A 21,294-nucleotide genomic window follows, 5' to 3' on the forward strand; every position below is an offset into this window, starting at 1 on the left:
TCGCGTTGTGCCATCAATGGCCCTAGGAGCGTCAGGGACTCTCCTTGAAGAGGGTTGTCCACGAACTAGAGGTGAGAATTAAACTCAAAACTGCAGCTGCCAAGTGCTAAGTTGCTAACCCATGTTGTGAAAAGTTGGAACAAACAATTTAATACTTGATAATTGGTAAAGGTATTGTCCCATTTTAAAAAAAAAAATAAGCAAATTTCACATGTTCCCAGCAAGCTTTTCACAGCTATGATGAAATAAATGAGTCAATGTCGATGTTTACCTTTTAATAATACTAAACAATAACAAATAGCCAACTATCCAACATGCTGGATTGAATTAGTTCTTTCACTGCTAACTCTCCACTTGTTTTCTCTAATTTTTCTCAAGAATACTGTTGAAGTCTGAAATACTAAAGAACCTTTACAGATCTGACGCAAACATATCACAAAACAAATAATAGCATGAAGCAGAAAGCTACAAAACTTTAAGACAAAGCATGTTCAGCAAGCGCATCCACCGGACTGAGGATTAGATTCATTGCTACCAGAAGACCTGAGGTTCACATCGACCATATCTTCTTGTTTTGTGGTTGATAAGGTTTCCATTCCAGGTAATGCAGCAGCAATTTTTCGAAAGAGGGCCTAAATATATAGGTTTGATGAAGCAGTACAAACAAAATGTCAGGACCAGGTAACAGGTACATATATCATAATGCAAGCAAGTATATCTAGTATACAAGAAGGCAAGTTTTGGAACTTTTAATAAGTTGACTTATGAAACAAAATAATTGTTGTCTGCATTCTGCAAGACATCTCATTAGGAAATGACATCTGACACTATTCCAGATGGACACAATCTACTATCCTACATATGGGCTGGCTCTTGCCCCATTCAAATGTCCGTACCGCTTCTCATGGAGTAGATCTCGCATCCAACCAGTCTTTGACTAGGGAACAGGAGAATTCCCACTATCACTGGAAGGCCAGGTGGGCTGTGAGCGAGGTGGGAACAGGCTTCCCAAAAAGCCAGCCCCGGGCCGGGGACGGCATAGAATGAAAGGGACTAACATTTGAAACATCCCACCCAAGCACTAGGCATGTGGTTATACGAGAAAATATTTTCAACTTATTCTTCTTAGGCAAATTATTAAAAAACATCAATGCAACCAAGGCTTTGTGAGAACAGTTTTCTTGATAACTTCAAGCTGATATCTATTGCATAATTATGGCAAAAGAAGGGCTTCTTACCTTTATATTAAAGCCAGCTTTGGCACTAGCTTCAATAAACATAACATTGAGCTCCCGCGCCTTCGCTTCTGCTTCCTCTGTAGAGACTTGCCTGTAGACTCATGCAAAGAATATTAGGCATAAAAAAATACAATGCTAGAAGACATTATTCTGGTGCCCATATTGTTTCACAGGAATTGGTATCCAGGGAGACTTGTCAAGAATTGCAAAGGCAACTACTTACAAGCAACTAAAAGGAAATGTAAAACAGTTCAAATAAGACAAAAAACAAGGATGCAGAGCAAACACAACATCTCAAGGACCAAGACATTCAAGCTACTAAGGAGCAAATAGTCCCACTTTCATAGGAATATCAAAGGATACAGGGCACCCTGCTAATTCCTTGGGCTTCATCTTTCAGGGTTAACAGAGACCTTCTGACAAATATCTAAGAACTGAGCTACATTCTAAGTACACTGGTTAGGAATTGAATTATTGTCCAAATCCACTTTTTATAAGTAGTCATACTTTCAGATTTTCCTGGCAATGTTGCCACCAAAGTAGAAGGACAGAAAGCCATATTGTATAACATTTTTTACTGTCCAATGTCCATCCTCCTTTTTATGTCATAGACACATTTCTTTCATATGCACACATGTATTAATATGCAGTGTTTGATCCATAATCTAGTTTTTGATCGAGCTCAATGGCGTAGTATGATCCATATAGCCGACTTCACTTAATGGGAAAAGGCTTTTATTTTTGTTGCACACATTTATTAATATGATAACAAATATAATGCAGAAAAGAAGAGAATGAATAAAGCCCTGAAAATGCCATGAGAATGCATGCATTCTTCATCAAACCAGAAGGGGGCATTCTATATGTTTAATATATAGCATTATAGCTTGAGACGTTTTCCATTTATGAGTCATCCATTCTAAAGGAATTCTAGACACAATTTAAGGCTTGAAATAGCAGGATGTAACAATCCCAGCTATTTAGTACAGAACTTCAGATCATAACCAATGCGCAACTCAGTTCACCTTTAAACAAATATCCTCCTTTATATGATTGATGAATTTTTCAATTACCTTATACTTTATTTCACACAGTCTTACTCTCATAGTCTCTTCCTATCCTCCACTCATATATTTCACACAGTCTTGCCTTTGAAGAATGAAACGGTAATTTGTGTAGTAATGTTGCTTACTCCCCTGGAGCACAAGAACTTATTCTTTACTGACCCACAAACTTTCATTCCAAGTGTTGAATTAGTAATTAGCAAAGACTCAAAGTAAATAAGGTCATTAGATAATAGAGAACAAAAGAGCTATTCCATGAAACAGACTAGTTACGATATCTGATGAAGTCAATCTACCATTGATTAGTTATTACCTCTTCTCCACAAGGTCAGTCTTGTTCCCAACGAGAACAATAATTACATCGCTGCCTCTCTCACTGCGGACTTCTTCAATCCATTTTGATGTGTTTAGGAAAGTCTGACGGCCTAAATCATAAGAATACTGAAAATCAGAAAGCATTCGACAAAGTGTTCTAGAAAAGTAAACAAAAGATTATGGGCATACACTCATGCATTCCAGAGAAATTCAAAAAGTAGGATAAGGATAATATGCAGCAGCTATTAGAGAAATCTACTTTTTCAGAAATACTAAGTGTTCTGGTTTTTTATGTGTCACCTAATTTGCACAGGTGCCTCCAACACTCTGGGGAAGGTCACATGTTTATTCCATATTCACTCACCTTTTCGGTTATAGAAGTACTCACTCGCTTAAATTTAGTTAATATACAAAAAAAAAGTGAAAAAGAAAGGGTGGAGGAGGCATGGCTTAGCTTCTGAGAATGTGAAAATTGAAAATTTCATTCATCCAAAAGAAAGACAAAGGAATAACTTAAACAAGGATAAAAAAAAGTTATTTTATTTTTAAAATACTACGTACATGCTCCTCTCAGAAATAACTCCACTTCCTTACTTAGTTTTTTAAGAAACAAATAATGAATTGTAAACTCAAAGCTCTTCAAATTCAAAATCTCAATCAACCAGCATCCAGAAAAAGGAGTAATAGTTCAACTACTAACCTATTATTATCATGAAAAATCTGCATGTAAATATATATTGTCAAGAAAGCAATAGGTGAAAAGAAACCATGTCTAAATGTCATACTTGCAATATCATAAACGATGACAGCAACAGATGAGTCCCTAATGTAACTTGGAATAAGACTTCTGAATCTTTCCTGTCCAGCAGTATCCCTATCACACACATAGAAAAGAAATGAAGACCTTGAAAGGAAAAAGTAAAAAGAAAATTCAATTATAAAACATCAGTGTAAGGCATATATATGGAAATTAAAATTTGGTAATTAAACACATCACACTTCTTGGACCACACTAGTTTGTAAATACTCATTAACACTTGAAGTATGACATACAGCCAAACATACAAAGCAGGAACCAAATATATTGAAATTATAAACACCAAATGCTACAGATTCCCAAATGCCTTACATCACCACGTTCAGCATTAAATCAAGCAACTACAAAACTTGCTTTTATACTATGTAAAGTATAAATGAATACCTAAGAGAAGAATAGTTAAAGGCCAATGCAAATGGGCATTATAAGAGATTGAAAGGTGTGTTTGAGATAGAGGGAAAAATATTTAAAACTTAATGGATAAATTTTCCAGAAAATGACGAAAGAAATTCGATGTTAGCAATCATAAAATACCAAATCTTCACAATCAGTTTCAAATATACCAAATAAATCTTTGGAAACAAATATAACATACCAAAGAAACTGATAGAGACTCGAATGCTAAATGGGGAATGGGCCTAGGTAAGCCCAAGATATGGAAAGTTTATGAGAGGAAGAGAGGGAAGGGTGCTGAGGTGTCCAAGCCCACATGAGGAAAGGAGGGATTAGTTAGTAAGTTAGTATATAGTATGATGAGGTGTGGTGAGAGAACGCACTCATGATTACATTTCTGTTATAGAGAGAGAAAGAGGTATCTTTCTTAGGGAGGTAGCCATTAGAGCTCCTTTGGGTTGTTAGAGTTTCTCTAGCAATACACTTATCTTTGCTTCTGTAATTCTCCTTCTACAGTCAATATATAATTCTATTCCAGTCTATTCTACTCTATAATTCATATTTCTGTTACCAAACACCCATCAATTGGTCCGACCTGCCGGATCTTCATTACGCCGGAGAATCAGTTTCCGTAGATGCCACCCAAGATGACTGATCGCATGGAAGCGTTGGAGACTCAAATGGGAACGGTGACCGCGACGCTGCAAGAGCTCGCACATCAGTTGCAGCAGCAGAACTTGGTTCTGACTGAACTGAGCAAGCAAATGGGGAAGAAGGTAGTACACGATCTCGATGGGGAAACTTCAACCGGAGATTCCAGCCTTGGGGAATCGCGACTCGCCGGGAAGAAGGTGAAGTTGCCAGTGTTTGAAGGCGACGATCCAGTGGCTTGGATTACCAGAGCGGAGATCTACTTTGATGTGCAAGGCACTCCCGATGCACTCCGGGTGAAACTCGCTCGACTGAGTATGGAAGGATCGACGATTCACTGGTTCAACTTGCTGATGGAAACAGAGGATGAGCTTTCTTGGGAAAAGCTCAAGCGAGCGTTGATCGCACGCTATGGAGGGCGACGTTTGGAGAACCCCTTTGAGGAGTTGTCGACGTTGAGGCAACGAGGAAGCGGGGAGGAGTTTGTCGAGGCTTTCGAGCTTTTGTCTTCTCAGGTGGGAAGGTTACCCTGCGATCCGACGACGGGCGCGAACCTTGAATCCCAGTTCGAGGATGGAGATGATGAGGATCACGAAGGATGTGGAAGATGAACTAAAGGAGGAAGACGATGAAGAAGGGAAGCGGGTGATAAGGAAAAACGGGTTCGAGCGCACGGGTCAAAACGATTGGGCCGGGTCGGCTTCAAACAAGAGTGGGCTTTTCAGTAAAGATCTGACCCGTTACAAACCAAGCGGGTTCAACCAAACCCGATCCTTAAGCACACCTGGATCCCAAGTGAATTCGTCGTCCTTGATGAACTCGACGGCGAGAAAAAGCGACGGCGACCACCGTGCAGGTTCGTCGGAGCGGTGGAAAGGGGTCAGAAGCCTCCGAATGAACGAAATTGAGGACAGAAGGAGCAAGGGGCTGTGTTTCAAGTATGGAGGAAAATACCATCCCACATTGCATAAGTGTCCCGAGCGTGCTATGCGAGTGTTGATCCTGGGAGATGGGGAAACCATGGATGATGATGGAGAGATAGTAAGGCTGGAAGAAGAGGCTGAGGAGATCGAGGAAGAGGAAGTTGTAGAATGTAAAGTAATGGGAGTTTTGGGTTGTATGGGGGAGTACCAAACGTTGAAGCTGGTTGGGTTGGTGGACAGTGTGGAGCTTCTTGTCCTCATTGACAGTGGGGCTAGCCATAACTTTATCTCTCCCAAGATAACTTCAGTTATGGGCTTGACCATCACTCCAATTACCACTAGGAGCATTAAATTGGGAGATGGGCATAAGGTGCCAACCAGAGGCATCTGTCAGGGCATCAAAGCAAAATTGGGGAACATTGAGATCACCATTGATGCGTTGGTCCTGGATTTGGGAGGTTTGGATTTGGTGCTTGGTGTATCCTGGCTTCGCACAATTGGGGAAGTGATCATGGATTGGAAACTCTTAACAATGCAATTTGTCCATGAAGAGAAAGTGGCCAAGTTACAGGGAATCAAGGGCAGAGACAGTTCAAGCAATCTTCATTCCTTCTTGAGTGACATTCAAGGAAGAGAACAACTGGAATGGTGGAGACCTCAACTACAATTGGTTGAGGCAACGAAAGAAAGCCACGAGGTTCCTCTGGAATTGAAGGGTGTATTGGCAGAATTTCAGGCAGTTTTCCAGAACAAGATTCAGCTGCCCCCTGTCAAGTCTAAGGTTCATCAAATCACCTTGAATCCTGAGCATGGGCCAGTCAATGTTAGGCCTTATAGGTACCCTCATCACCAAAAGGAAGAAATTGAGAAGCAAGTTACTGAACTCCTTGAGGCAGGTATCATCAGACCTAGCATGAGTGCTTTCTCAAGCCCTGTCATACTAGTCAAAAAGAAGGATAAAAGCTGGAGAATGTGTGTGGACTATAGAGCATTGAATAAGGCCACAATTCCAGATAGGTACCCTATCCCTATTGTTGGTGAGTTGTTAGATGAACTGAATGGAGCAATCATGTTCTCCAAGATTGATTTAAAATCTGGATATCATCAGATTAGGGTTCATGAGGCTGATATAGCCAAGACTGCATTCAGGACTCATAATGGTCACTATGAGTACCTTGTCATGCCTTTTGGCTTGATGAATGCCCCAGCCACTTTTCAGGCCATTATGAATGACATTTTTAGGCCCTACTTGAGGAAGTTTGTCTTAGTTTTCTTTGATGATATATTAATTTATAGTAGGAGCTTGCTGGAACACCAAAAGCATTTGAAACTTGTCCTGACAAGGCTGCTATCTAACTGTTTTGTAGCTAATCAATCAAAGTGCAAGTTTGGTTGTGCACAAATAGATTATTTGGGGCATATTATATCTGGTGATGGAGTGTCAGTAGACCCTGAGAAGGTCCAGTGCATTGTGGACTGGCCAGAACCTAAGAATGTGAAGGGAGTAAGGGGATTTCTGGGTTTAACTGGCTATTATAGGAAATTTGTCAAGAATCATGGGAAGTTGGCAAAACCTCTAACAGAATTGACCAAGAAAGATAATTTCAATTGGGGTGAAGAGGCAAGGCAAGCTTTCCACAACTTGAAATCTGTCATGACAAGCTCTCCAGTTCTAGCACTTCCAGATTTTAACAAGCCTTTTGAAGTTGAATGTGATGCAGCTGGCAGAGGCATTGGGGCAGTTCTAATGCAACAGAGACAACCTATAGCTTATTTCAGCAAGGCATTGTCTCAGGGCAATTTGGCCAAATCAGTCTATGAAAAAGAACTAATGGCCTTAGTTCTTAGTATTCAGCACTGGAGACATTACTTGCTTGGCAAGTCTTTCATTGTGTATACTGACCACAAGAGCCTTAAGAATTTCTTGCAGCAGAAGATATCTTCCCCTGACCAACAGTGCTGGCTGGCCAAGCTTTTGGGTTACCAGTTTGAGGTAAAATATAAGCCTGGCCAGGAAAACAAGGCTGTTGATGCCCTTTCTAGATGCTATGATGAGGGTGAGTTTACTAGCTTGGTTTCTTTTCCTTTGTGGGAAGACAGGAAGAAACTCCTAGAGGAAATTGCGTCTGATGACTACATCAAGAAACTGTTACAAGAAGTCCAGCAAGATCCCCAAGCCAAGCCTGGTTTTACTGTCAAACAAGGGGTGCTCTTATATCAAGGCAGGCTAGTCTTATCACCTACATCCCCATCAATTCCATGGTTGCTAGAAGAACACCATAGCTCACCTACTGGGGGTCATTCAGGGTTCTTAAGAACTTACAGGAGGCTGGCTGAAACCCTGTATTGGGTAGGGATGCAGAAGACAGTAAGAGACTTTGCAAGGGCTTGTGATATTTGCCAGAGGCAAAAGTACAGTGCCATGTCTCCAGGAGGGTTACTTCAACCCCTACCTATTCCCAATGCTGTGTGGGAAGACCTCTCCTTAGACTTCATCACTGGTTTACCCAAGTCTAAGGGTTATGAAGCTATCTTGGTGGTGGTTGATAGGCTTTCTAAATACAATCATTTCATCTTGCTCAAACATCCCTACACTGCAAAGTCAATTGCTGAAGTTTTTGCCAGGGAAATAGTGAGGCTTCATGGCATTCCTAACACTATCATCAGTGATAGAGACCCAATCTTTGTGAGTCATTTCTGGACTGAGTTGTTCAAGCTGCAGGGGACCAAGTTGAAAATGAGCTCCTCTTATCACCCTGAAACTGATGGCCAGACAGAGGTTATAAATAGGTGCCTAGAGAGCTACTTGATCTTTGTGGGTTCCTTGGGCTGAGTTTTGGTACAACTCTACCTTCCATTGCTCCATTGGTCAAACTCCTTTTGAGGTGGTCTATGGCAGAAAAGCACCACCCATTATCAGGTTCTTGGCTAATGAAACAAAGGTAGCAGCTGTTGCTTTGGAGTTAAGTGAGAGGGATGAGGCTTTAAAGCAACTCAGGGCACATCTACAAAGGTCTCAGGAGCAGATGGTTAGCTATGCTAACAAGAAAAGAAGGGACTTGAGCTTTGACAAGGGAGAGTGGGTGTTCCTGAAACTCAGGCCCCATAGGCAGCAATCTGTGGTCAAGAGAATCAATCAGAAGCTGGCAGCTAGATTCTATGGTCCATTCCAAATTGAAGAACAGATTGGAGCTGTTGCCTATAAGCTGAAGCTTCCCCCAGAGTCCAAGATCCACCCAGTCTTCCATGTGTCTCTTTTAAAAAAGGCCATAGGAAGTTCTCAAGTTCAGGGAGAGTTACCTACAGAATTGGAGGTAGGAGAAGCTACTGACATTTATCCTGAGGTAATCTTAGGCACGAGAAGCATCAGACAAAGAGACAGAGAGGTTCCACAGAGTTTGGTCAAGTGGCAAAACAGTTCTGATTCACAATGAGAACCAGAGCTCAAGGTACAGAAATGGTGGAATGAACCCTAGTTCTTCCTCTGGTTGTTCGAGAGACCAGTCTCTCCACAATTACCTACTAACTGAATAACTACTCGTTAACTACCCCCTTCCCTTTATTTATACTATCTCCCAGATGCTAACAGAATGCATCTCTAACAGAAATTGCCAGCTGGCCACTAACAGAAACAACTAACTTGCCAGCTGGATACTAACTAACTATAACAAACACATTAAGCTGTGGCTTTCCCCTTGTTCTTTCTCTCATACACCTTCTTGATTGGAGGCCTATACTCATCAATACCCCCCCCCCCCTAAAAGCTTCACCTTGTCCTCAAGGGGAAAAGTGGGAAAAGCTTCATGGAGCTGAGTAGCAGATTCCCAACTATTCTCACAAGCAGGTAGAGAAGTCCACTGAATCAACACCTCAATGTGCCCCATAGTATCCTCCCGAACAGCCACTACAGCTTCAGGTTCAGCGAGCAGCTCATGGTCCTCATTCAAAACCTCAGGTAAAGGTTGAGCTTGAAAATCAGTCCCTATGGCCTTCTTTAAGAGAGAGACATGAAAGACAGGGTGCACCCTACTATGGGCTGGTAAGTCCAATTTGTAAGCTACTGCTCCAATTTTAGCTGCAATAGGATAAGGACCATAATATCTAGGACTCAGCTTTTCATTCAGTTTCCTAGCCAAAGACCTTCTTCTATAAGGCTGCAACTTAAGGTAAACCAAGTCCCCAATCTGGTATTCCACATCCCTTCGATGCTTATTAGCATAGGTTCTCATCAGATCTTGGGACTTCAGAAGGTTAGCCCTGAGATCAGCTATCAACTCATCCCTACCCTCCTGCAATTCATTCACTGCAGCAATGTTGGAGGGAATTGTAGTGCCCTGTAGTAGCAGTGGTGGTTCCCTACCATAAAGGGCTTGAAAAGGAGACATCTTAGTAGACCTATTATAATTGCTGTTGAACCAGAACTCAGCCCAAGGTAGACAAGTGACCCATTTCTTTGGTCTGGAACCAGTAAGACACCTCAAGTAGACCTCTAAGCATCTATTTACCACTTCAGTCTGACCATCAGTTTGAGGATGGTAGGCAGTACTGAACCTCAACTGGGTACCAGAAACTCGAAATAATTCTTTCCAAAAGCTGCTGAGAAACAGAGAATCCCTATCTGAGACTATTGTTGCAGGGAACCCATGTAGTCTCACAATTTCTTGCAAAAACAAAGCTGCTACCTCAGGAGCTGTGAAGGGATGGCTTAATGGAATAAAATGGGCATATTTAGTCAACCTGTCCACCACCACTAGGATTGTATCCTTGCCCTTGGATTTAGGTAGACCGCCAATAAAATCCATAGACACATCGGTCCATACTTGTGTAGGAATTGGCAATGGCTGAAGGAGACCTGCTGGGGATAAATTGTCAAATTTATTCCTCTGGCAAGTGTCACAGCCAGCTACATAGTCCTTAATGTCTTTCTTCATGCCCTCCCAATAGACCACTGCAGCCAACCGCCTATAAGTTCTGAAAAAACCAGAATGCCCCCCCAACAAGGTAGCATGGAATTCCTTACACAAAATGGGAATCCTAGAGGATTGCTTGGACAGCACCAGCTTCCCTTTGTAGAACAGCTTGTGGTCTCTTAGAGAGTAGCCTTTGTGAGCTTCTGGATCCAGAATCAGATCCTGCACTATTGCTTGCAATTTAGGATCCTGTAACATTTCAGTTTGCCATTCCTCATAGTCATTAACCTTGAGGACTGAGAGTGCACAGTAAGAACTTCTCCTAGACATGGCATCAGCTGCAGAGTTGTCCTTTCCAGGTTTGTATTGTATTTCAAAATCATAACCTGAGAGCTTAGAAATCCACTTGAACTGTTCTGCTCCCAAGACCTTCTGCTCAGTCAAAAATTTCAAACTTTTCTGATCTGTCCTAATGATGAAGTGCCTCCCCATAAGGTAATGTCTCCATCTTTGGACGGCTCTAACCAATGCCATTAATTCTCTCTCATATACTGACTTAGCTTGGCTCCTATCTGAGAGTGTAGCACTCCAAAATGCCAAGGGCTTTCCTTCCTGAGACAACACTGCTCCCAACCCTGTACCAGAAGCATCTGTTTCTAATACAAAAACCTTTGAAAAATCAGGAACAGCTAGGGTGGGTAATTCAGTGAGAGCTTGCTTGAGGGCTTCAAAAGCTTGCTGAGGGCCTGGTCCCCACTGAAAACTATCTTTCTTCAAGAGCTGTGTTAATGGCCTAGCTATTTTTCCATAGTCTCTAACAAACCTTCTATAGTATCCAGTCAGCCCAAGGAACCCTCTCAAGCTTTTCAAATCCTTTGGAATTGGCCACATCCACATAGCTTCCAGCTTCTTTGGATCTGCCGCCACTGCTCCAGCAGTCAAAACATGGCCTAAATACTCTATTTGCCCTCTTCCAAACACACTCTTCTTGCCATTGATTTTTAAGTCATGTTGTTCCATTAGCTGCAGTACTTGTGTCAAGTGTACTACATGGTCTTCCATGGTCAAGCTAAAGATCAAAATATCATCAAAAAAGACTAGTGCATGCTTCCTCAAAACTGGCCTCAACACCTCATTCATTAAGGACTGAAATGTGGAGGGAGCATTGGTGAGGCCAAATGGCATCACCAAAAACTCATAGTGCCCCTCGTGTGTCCTAAATGCTGTCTTTTCTACATCTTCAGCCTTCATCAAAATTTGATGGTAACCTGATTTAAGATCTATCTTGGAGAACACCTTTGCTGGACCAATCTCATCTAATAGTTCATCAATAACTGGGATAGGAAATTTATTGGGGATCGTGACCTTGTTCAAGGCCCTATAGTCTACACAAAACCTCCAGCTACCATCCTTTTTCCTCACCAATATGACTGGACTTGAATAAGGGCTAATACTTGGTCTAATGATGCCTGCATTAAGCATTTCAGCAACTAATTTTTCTATCTCATTTTTCTGAAAATGGGGATACCTGTAGGGTCTAATGTTAGGTATAGATGCCCCTTCCTTCAAATGTATTGCATGGTCATGTCTTCTTTGAGGTGGCAGTTCAGTTGGTGAAGCAAACAATGCTGGAAAATCTGCCAAGACTGCTTTTAATAACTCTGGAGTGTCTTCTGGTTGGGCCACTTCCTTTTCTAACATCTGGCATTGCAGAACATACCCCTCACCCTGTTGCTGAATGGCTTTGACCATTGCATTCAGTGAGACACCTTTCCTCAACAGCTCAGGTTCACCCTTGAGTACCACTTTGTTGTTCCCCAGCTTGAACTTCAAGGTGAGCTCTTCAAAATTGGCCTTTATATCCCCTAGGCTTGCAAGCCATTCCAAACCCAGCACAACATCTACACCTCTCAACCCAAACAAGTAGAAGTCTTGTGTTACCATGAACCCTTGGATCTGCACACCAACATTCTTGCAAACCCCTCTACCTTGCACCTTATGTCCATCTCCAACTTCCACTGTATAAGAGGAAGTTTCAGTAATCTTTAGTTCCAAAGCTCTTGCCAAAGTAGCTGAAATAAAGTTGTGTGTTGCTCCACAATCTATGAGCACAACAATAGTAGTTTCCTGCAATTTTCCCCACACCTTAAGTGATTTCCTGGTAGAGAGTCCTTGTATGCTGTTGAGTGATAGTTGCTTATACTCCATAATTTCTCCTGAATCTTCTGGCTGAGCCTCTATAGTCTCCTCTTCTTCTTCCTCCCCTTCCTCCTCCAGCAACATGACTCTGAGTTGCTTATTCTTACACACATGGTTTGGGCCAAATTTCTCATCACACCTAAAACATTCCCCTTTCCTTAGTTTCTCCTTCATTTCTTCCCCAGTAAGCCTTTTGAAAACCCCTCCCCTTGCTGGCTTGCTCCCTACTCTATCACTAACACTTCCACTAGAGGATTGTACTGTGTTTTGAACAACACTACCTACTCCACTCTTCTGTCCACTATCAATTGTCACAGTTTTCTGATAAGTTGAAGCTTTAAAAGGTGGTTTGTAAGAAGAATTGTACCTGCTAATGCTGCCAACCCCTGCTTTACTCACAGCCAGGTTCTTCTGTTCCACCATCAATGCTTTCTTGACCATGATTGCTAGAGTTCTAGGCTCATAGAGCTTGATTTCTGCTGCAATCTCTTCCTTGAGTCCATTGACAAAAATGTCCATGTAGTGTTCTTCTTCAACCCCTCGCAACATGCCTGCAAATCTCTCAAATTGAGCCACAAATTCCTCTACACTTCCTTCTTGCTTAAGAGCTAGCAACGCAGCAAAAGGACTTGAAGCAGATGAGAGTTGGAAACGTTCCAGCAACGCTTCCTTGAACTTGTCCCACGTAGTTACCTGATTACAAGTCTCCCACCATTGGTACCAACTCAACGCCCTTCCATCAAGAGCCACCATGATAGCTTGCGTCTTCTCTTCCTCTTTCGCTCCCTTCAATCGGAAGTATCTCTCCAACTTCTGAATCCAACTGTACGCATCTTCTTCTCCTTGGAACACCGGAATATCAAGCTTCCGCCACCGCTCCGCTTGCGGATTCTCGGTGCGCGGTGTTCTCTCCTCTTCGTGTTCTACTCTCTGGCCTCCCACGCTGCCACCATTCACCGTTCGCTCTTCCCCTGTTTGCCGGCGATCTCGCCCGCCGCTGCCTCCGTCATCGCGTTCGCCGTCGAACTTCCTGGACAGCGATTCTACAATCGCTTCCAAGGTGCGAAGTCGCTCCTCTACACGCTCTCTCTCCGCCGCACGCTCTCTGCGATCTTCCTCTCGATTTCGTCGTTCTTCGTCGCGGTTCCTGCGCTCTTCTTCCCTGTCGCGATTCATAGCCTCGATAAACCTCTCGATCGCATCAACTCGAGATTCCATTCTGCTAGCTACCATAGATCGATACCACAGCTCCTGGATGGAGCTCTGATACCAATTGATGAACACTGTAGAACTCTGAACTGAAACTAGATTGAATTTGAATGAAAATAGAGACTCAGATTCTCAATGAGAACCAGAGCTCAAGGTACAGAAATGGTGGAATGAACCCTAGTTCTTCCTCTGGTTGTTCGAGAGACCAGTCTCTCCACAATTACCTACTAACTGAATAACTACTCGTTAACTACCCCCTTCCCTTTATTTATACTATCTCCCAGATGCTAACAGAATGCATCTCTAACAGAAATTGCCAGCTGGCCACTAACAGAAACAACTAACTTGCCAGCTGGATACTAACTAACTATAACAAACACATTAAGCTGTGGCTTTCCCCTTGTTCTTTCTCTCATACACCTTCTTGATTGGAGGCCTATACTCATCACATGGGAAGACAATGAAATCCTAGCAGGTCAATTCCCAAACTTCTGCCTTGAGGAAAAGGCTGTTTCTAAGGGGGAGGGAGTTGATAGAGACTCGAATGCTAAATGGGGAATGGGCCTAAAAAGCCCAAGATATGGAAAGTTTATGAGAGGAAGAGAGGGAAGGGTGCTGAGGTGTCCAAGCCCACATGAGGAAAGGAGGGATTAGTTAGTAAGTTAGTATATAGTATCAGTGTTGTTAAATAGCGGCGATAGCGGCCGCTACCCGCTATAGCGTAGCGGGAATTTGCTTCACCGCAATCGTTATGCCGCTACAAAGCGGCCACCGCGATAATCACGATCGCGGCCGTGAACGCCATAGCGGCGTTATGCCAGAAACGGAAATAACGGATTTCATGGAATTCAAACGTTTTTCTGGCTAGTTTTTAGGGTTTTAAAAACAGAATATAATGGGCCACCTCCTATTAACGCTAATTCCCATTAATTACCCTAATTCCCTAATAACTATTCTCTATATTAACGCTTCAACTCTCCTCTCCTCTCTTTCAAATTCTCTCTGGTTCTCACTTCTCAGAGACTACACTCTAAAGCACGGTTGCAACTTGCAAGCAAACCTTCTCAGAGTTTCTGCTTTCTGGTGAGTAGATCATACTCTTTTCCGCATCCTCTCATTCCTCTGTTTTTTGTTGAAAACCTATACTCTGTTCTTCAATGTTTCTTCTTCCTTTACCCTGTTTCACAGTTTTCTTCTCTGTTTTTCAATGTTTCTTCTTCCTTTAACAGTCATCTTCTCTTCTCTTTTTCTTTTATTTTTGTTCAAAACTCATGATCTGTTTTCCATTGTTTCTTCTTCCTTTACTAAACTTATAATATCTTGTTTCACGGTTTTCTTCTCTGTTCAAAACTCATGCTCTGTTTTCCATTGTTTCTTCTTCCTTTTCTCTTAACTTATCTCTTACGTATTCTTATCTCTTTAAATTGTGCTCTTTTGAGACTTGCATTAACATTATGTTGTTTTAAGTACTTTTGTTATCTGTTTTGAGCTGTTGGACAGCCTTGAATTATGTTGTTTTGAGACTTTGAGTTAAAATTATGTTGTTTTTAGCTGTTTTTTGTATAATATTGTACTTATTTTAACCGCTATGCGGTAACCACTATTTGCCCGCGACGCGATCGCTAAACGAAATAGCGGATTTTTGCCTCGCCGTGATTTTCCGCGATCGCGATTTGACAACACTGTATAGTATGATGAGGTGTGGTGAGAGAACGCACTCATGATTACATTTCTGTTATAGAGAGAGAAAGAGGTATCTTTCTTAGGGAGGTAGCCATTAGAGCTCCTTTGGGTTGTTAGAGTTTCTCTAGCAATACACTTATCTTTGCTTCTGTAATTCTCCTTCTACAATCAATATATAATTCTATTCCAGTCTATTCTACTCTATAATTCATATTTCTGTTCCCAAACACCCATCAGAAACAAGATAAACATTAAATTGTGAAGCATGAGCAGTTTAGTAATTTGCATATTTTAGAATTGAATGAGAATTAAAGCGAATGGATTGTCCATCCCTCCCTTGCTTAATTTTATGGAAGTTTAGTGTATTCTTTACACTTGCTGGGAAAAGTCAAAATCAGAAAGACCAACAAAAAACTCAAGATAACATTAAAATAACTGTAGTTAGGGATTTATTGTCTTTTTCAATAGTTATTTTAATGTATCTTGAGTTTTTTATTCGTTGCTCCTATAACCACCATGCTTCACTATAATTGCTCAAAATTAAATTGTAAAAATAATAGTTTTGGCACTCCTCTTCAGCCATTCCCCCTCTGCAGTCTAGACCCAACAATGTGACCCCTGCTTGCCCTTCCATTTAATTCCCTCATACCATTCCTCCCACTTCCTAATAGAACTTTCATGATTAAGCCAAATCTTACCACAACTGCAGCCGAACTGTTCGATCTTCAAGATACATAGTTTTTGACAGAAAATCAATACCTATAGTAGCCTGTTTAGCAAAAGGAAAAATAAGTTGAGTAATAGCAAGAGATAAACATTTAAAATAAAATTAGCAAAATGGAATGCACATAGTGAAATAATTTGAATAAGACAGTCTAACTAAATGATAGCCTCATGGTACAGACATGCATGTGAACACATTAGAAAAAAAAAATATAAATAAGTTAACTCCATGATTACATGTGCAGGTCAAAAAGTAAAGACATGAGAAAACATATATGGGAGTCTGAAAATTTGTTTGTATGAGTCAGCAGCACAAGAACAAATGTTATGTAAAGAGAAAGAACTAAACTTAGTTGATATCATGTACCAATTATCCCAAAAACCTTGGTTGTTGGGTAAAGACACATGAATGAACTCTCTCTCTCGAGACATATCATGCACATATATGATTTTTTACCCATCATTCAAGTCACAAATTACATACACAGCTTCAAAGATCAAAATTTTGAATCCAACTCTAACAGCATTTTATTTCCTACCAAGAACCCTTGACAGAGCTGTTTTCTCTCCTCCCTGACCTACTCCCTTCCCTCCACACACACTCCGGTCCTATTAGTAAACCATGATCTCTCGCTCGAAAAAAAATAATTCTAAGCCATGATGATCTATGATTATAGTCATCAGCACTCTAGCACAATTGAAATAACTAAAATTAGTGGATACAACAAATTTTCCCTAAAACTAAGTTGTTGGGTAAAGACGCGCATGATTATATTTCTGACACCGAGATCCCCTATCACGCATTGGCTTCAATATGCTGGGCAACACAGAACTACCTATATATTGTGCAACAATGATCTCCAGATGACTTGATTATAGAAGCTCTGATACCCCAACTTGGGTATTTATTTGACCTCTATAATTCAAGCTTTCATTCAAGGACATGAGTTACACAGATCAAAATTTTCAATCCAACTCTAACAACTTATTGCTTCCTTTCCTTTCCTACCATGAATCCATTATCCACCCATGATGGAGCTACTCTCCTGACCTCTAAGTAAAACCATGATCTCCCAAAAAAAAAAACAGAAAAATAAATAAATTTTGAATCTAACCCAATTGATGATGATCTATGATTGTGATCGTGAGCATTTGTTTAAACAGAATGGATCTGAAAAGAAGAAGAGGAGTGTGATTAACCTGATAGGTGTTGTCGAATTTGTCGTACATGAAGCGAGTGATGATGCTGGTTTTGCCGACGGATTGATCGCCCAAGAACACCAGCTTGTACTTGGCAAGAGCTGACACTGGCGCCATTTCAAATCAAAATTCGATGAAGGATTGCAAATTGCTAGAGACAACAGAGAGAACGAGCCAGCAACCCCAGATTTGATTTGATTTGATTTGATTCTTACTTCGTTGTTTCTTCACTGTATTGTTATTGTATGTATCAAATCAAATCCAACTCACTTCTCTCAATTTCCCTTTTTTTATTTCTCTCTCTTGACCAATGTTTTTAAAAGCATTGGATTTCACTACATTATAAAATTAAAAAAAAAATGCAGTCCTTCTAATTTTTTACGAGTTAATTAATTTTTATTATTATTAAATGTTTTCTTATGAGAAAAAATAAATAAGTGTTACTTAATAAAATCCTATAGCTATAGTCGGTTAAGTGAGAAAAGCTCAGAGTATTATTTCAGTGTTTGAGTGAACATATAATAGGTAACGAATGCCCCTATATACAGTAGGTAAGCCCTCTAAACCTAGATTCGGGTACATTGTATCTGGTTGGTTGACTAACCTGTGAGATTAGGTGAAGTCCAGTGGGAATCACGAGATCTTACGCTAGTAGGGCATAACTGCGGAGCATTCGGGTGACAAGACGGCAGGTCGCCTATGACGTAGGCCTTTCGACTTTCGTTCATGCAAGCTCCTAGTCCACCAGCTAGCAGGCCCATCCCTTGAAGCTCATCCATCCGGCCCATAGATTATGACGGTCTAATAAGTATGTACTAACTGTCTATAAATATTTTACATAATTATGAAGTCAAAGTTCACTATTTTACCAAATCATAAATAAATAAAATTTGATCCTCTCACTCCAAAATAAAAAGTATTTTTTGGCAAATTACTTACTATTTAATGCGAGTACCTACGATGAGCGAATTAGTCACTACTGCCAACGGTGGAACCTAGGGCTCGCAAACAATAAATAAAAAGACATATAAAAACAAAAACATGACAACATATGATTGGATGTCTATATAACACTTTTTAGATTGTCAATATGGATGTTAATTTCCACTTGAAGATGGAAATCCGTGTGGGAATTACCTGTTTGGGGCAACGATCTCAAGAAATTTTCTACCATGAGAATGTGGTGTGAACATGGACAAATATCGTATATATAAGTGAAAATATAACAATACATTTTAAAATGTTTGATTTCTTATAATGAAGACGTCACCTTTTGGATGAGTTGAAATGTTGAATGCTCGAGGAAATATTTTGAGTGTTAAAATTTACATTTTGTATGGTTGAATGTTACACTTTACATTTCGAATTATTTATTTCATGGACTTGTAATGAATTTCATTTAATTTTATTTGAACATTATTATATATTTGTTTTGAATTTGATGCAGTTGTGGTATCACTTATTTTAAAATTTATTGCGTAAAATTATATATTTTATATAATTTAATTTTTAAATTTTTTGCGACGTGTTTGAGATCTTGTGAGGATCGTGGGGATGTGAGAAAACGAGATACAAGTAAAATTTCACCCTGTCACATGGAGGAACTCCCCACCCCTGCTTGAGCAGGTGCTATCCCTAATTGACAGTGGATATAAATTTAATTTAATTTTATATCGTTAAAATTCTTAGTGGTGTGTTTGGTTCCATAGTGTGTTAAAATTCTTAATGATGCATTTTATCATGTTTTGTTAAGAAGAGAGGAGATGGGTAATAACATCTTTTTTGTTTGATTCATTAGGAATGGAGAGCGGGGGTTCTAAAACAATTTACCTTATTTGCACTTGTAAGTTTAAAAAATCACAAGAGTTATTTTTGTCATGTGAATTATTTTCTCTCGAAATTCCCCACTTTTCTAGGATAGAAAAAATTAAGTTATGAAATATTTTGTCCCCCTTTATTCTCTCCCTTCACTTAAAATTTGGATCAAATATGATAAGTTAAAAAAAAAAAAATCACTCCCCTTCATTCTACTTCAACCAAACTTAGTGTAAGAGTTTAGTAACTTTACACTAATAGTGTAAAACTATTTTACACATAAACCCGATTCACTATTTTGCATAAAACAATCATTACTAAACTTTAAAATCCTGAGTTCATTTCACTTCTAAAACAAGATTTTATACTTGTGAAAATGAAAGTAATAAAGAAAACAACATAGATTACTCTAAGTCTAATGTCTATTATCTAATTCTGTTATGCCCCCCTCTCCGATTTCTTACATCAATGCCACTCACTTTTATTGTCTATTCTTGAGATACTAATGTTTCTCATTTTATTGCCAGTTAATGAGGAGGCCAGCATAACCAAATTGGTGAATTATAACTAAGAGGGAACTTCAGGGTTAGACAAGTGAATGATGCAAAGTGCAATCCCACATAACTGGAAGAGATTGTAATTCTCCTCTGTCAAAGGAGAAACCTCACCCTTCTCCACAAAACCTCCCTGGCATGTAGATGCTGCTTCCATTACTTCACTCATCCATGTCCTACTAACTTCATATTTCCCAGACAAGAAAACCTCTATGGATTCCACTATTGTCCATGCTGCATCAGAGTATAGTTCCAAGCAATCTGTTAAGCACCCCAAGGCAAAGTTATCATCAAAGCTAGTGGTATCCAATAATAGCTTCTCTATGGTTGCTAAAGTGTTAGTCACATTCTCCAGAGCTAGCTCCATTGCAATTAGCCCCAACCCTTGAAGATTTGTCGAGTGGCTTACTGGAATTGCTGGAAGAGATGTTGAGCACAAGGTGTAGCTCAAGATAGTGGATTGGTTCGCGCATTTTTCGCAGGTTTGGTCAATTATGTCATGGGGTGTTGTTGTCGTTGTTCTCAGGGTAGAACAACTTGTTCCAAGGGGGATTGTGATGAGAAACAAGAAAAAAAGGCACAAGAAAGAAGATTCCAACATTGTTTATTTTGTATGAACTGAAAGTTGTGTGTGTAAATTAATGTTAGGGCAGAGGTATAGAAATTAGAAAGTAAGTGGGGTTCATATACTTGAAGAGTTAAAGGATTTCAAGGAGTACTTTGAAGTACTATTGTGAAGGAAGTTTCCTTATTAGCTTCGTATTTGTTGCTTAAGTATCTTTTCCCTCAGTATCCATTACAAGACAGTAGAGTTAATTATTTACATTTTGTTGTATAATGCAAAGAAGTTGTAGAAATGTTGTGTTGAGTATAAGAAGTAGGCTTTATTGGTGCTTTGATTAAAATGATTTTAACTGCGGAAGCTTCCTAAGGTCTAGGTCACATACATAAGATGAGTGATTTTTGTGAAAAAGTTGAAGTATAGAAGTTGAATTTAACTTATGCGTGAAGTTAATAGTTGGAGGACTCATTATAAGATCACTACAACTTTTCTTTTCTTCTAAGTGCTTGTTAAGAAGTTGATCCTAACTTTGGTAAAGACTTTCAATAATAGAGTTAGGAAGCTGATATTTTTTTTAATGAAATTACATATGAAGGTTTTCACTTAAGACTAAGACTATCAATAATAGAGTTAACGACACGATATTACAATTATTTGTAGCGCTAATTTGTGTATCACAAAACAGTGACGGATATTCAACAGTTGTAATTTGTGTCAGTTTAATAAACTCTATAATTTATGGTAATTTCTGACCGTCACAAATTGCAGGTGTCAGATGTCTGTCACTATTTCGTGATACACGAATTAGTGCTCCATTATTTACCAACAACTTGATTCCTTATTATGGTGTATAGATTTTTCAAAGCATAATGCATAATTCGAACATAAAATGAAAAGGCATAATGGATAATTGGATTTAACCGAAAATGGAAAACAAGGTCAATTACTCAATTGCATAGAGCAGGGTCACGTTCACGTTTATACTACGACCAGAATTATGGCTGCAATGTCTCTGATACCCCAATTGTGGTAAATTAG

General features: G+C 40.0%; 2 protein-coding genes across 2 annotated transcripts; both read right to left on the reverse strand.

The window, feature by feature from the left end:
• Nucleotides 1-212: 212 nt before the first annotated feature.
• On the reverse strand, nt 213-17,612 carry LOC130714928 (ras-related protein RABH1b). Its single transcript, XM_057564909.1, has 6 exons — nt 17,326-17,612; nt 16,101-16,171; nt 3,403-3,491; nt 2,616-2,727; nt 1,239-1,329; nt 213-632 (listed from the first exon to the last, which is right to left on the reverse strand). The coding sequence occupies exons 1-6, from the start codon at nt 17,440-17,442 to the stop codon at nt 492-494; spliced, it is 621 nt and encodes a 206-aa protein (XP_057420892.1). The 5' UTR covers nt 17,443-17,612; the 3' UTR covers nt 213-491.
• Nucleotides 17,613-19,302: 1,690 nt separating this feature from the next.
• Nucleotides 19,303-20,473, reverse strand: LOC130714347 (uncharacterized). The gene has a single exon (XM_057564243.1). It carries the CDS (start codon nt 20,293-20,295, stop codon nt 19,708-19,710), a length of 588 nt encoding a protein of 195 aa, XP_057420226.1. The 5' UTR covers nt 20,296-20,473; the 3' UTR covers nt 19,303-19,707.
• Between the last annotated feature and the right edge of the window lie 821 nt (nt 20,474-21,294).

Source organism: Lotus japonicus, chromosome 4 (assembly GCF_012489685.1).
Source record: "Lotus japonicus ecotype B-129 chromosome 4, LjGifu_v1.2".
Classification (NCBI taxonomy): Eukaryota; Viridiplantae; Streptophyta; class Magnoliopsida; order Fabales; family Fabaceae; genus Lotus; species Lotus japonicus.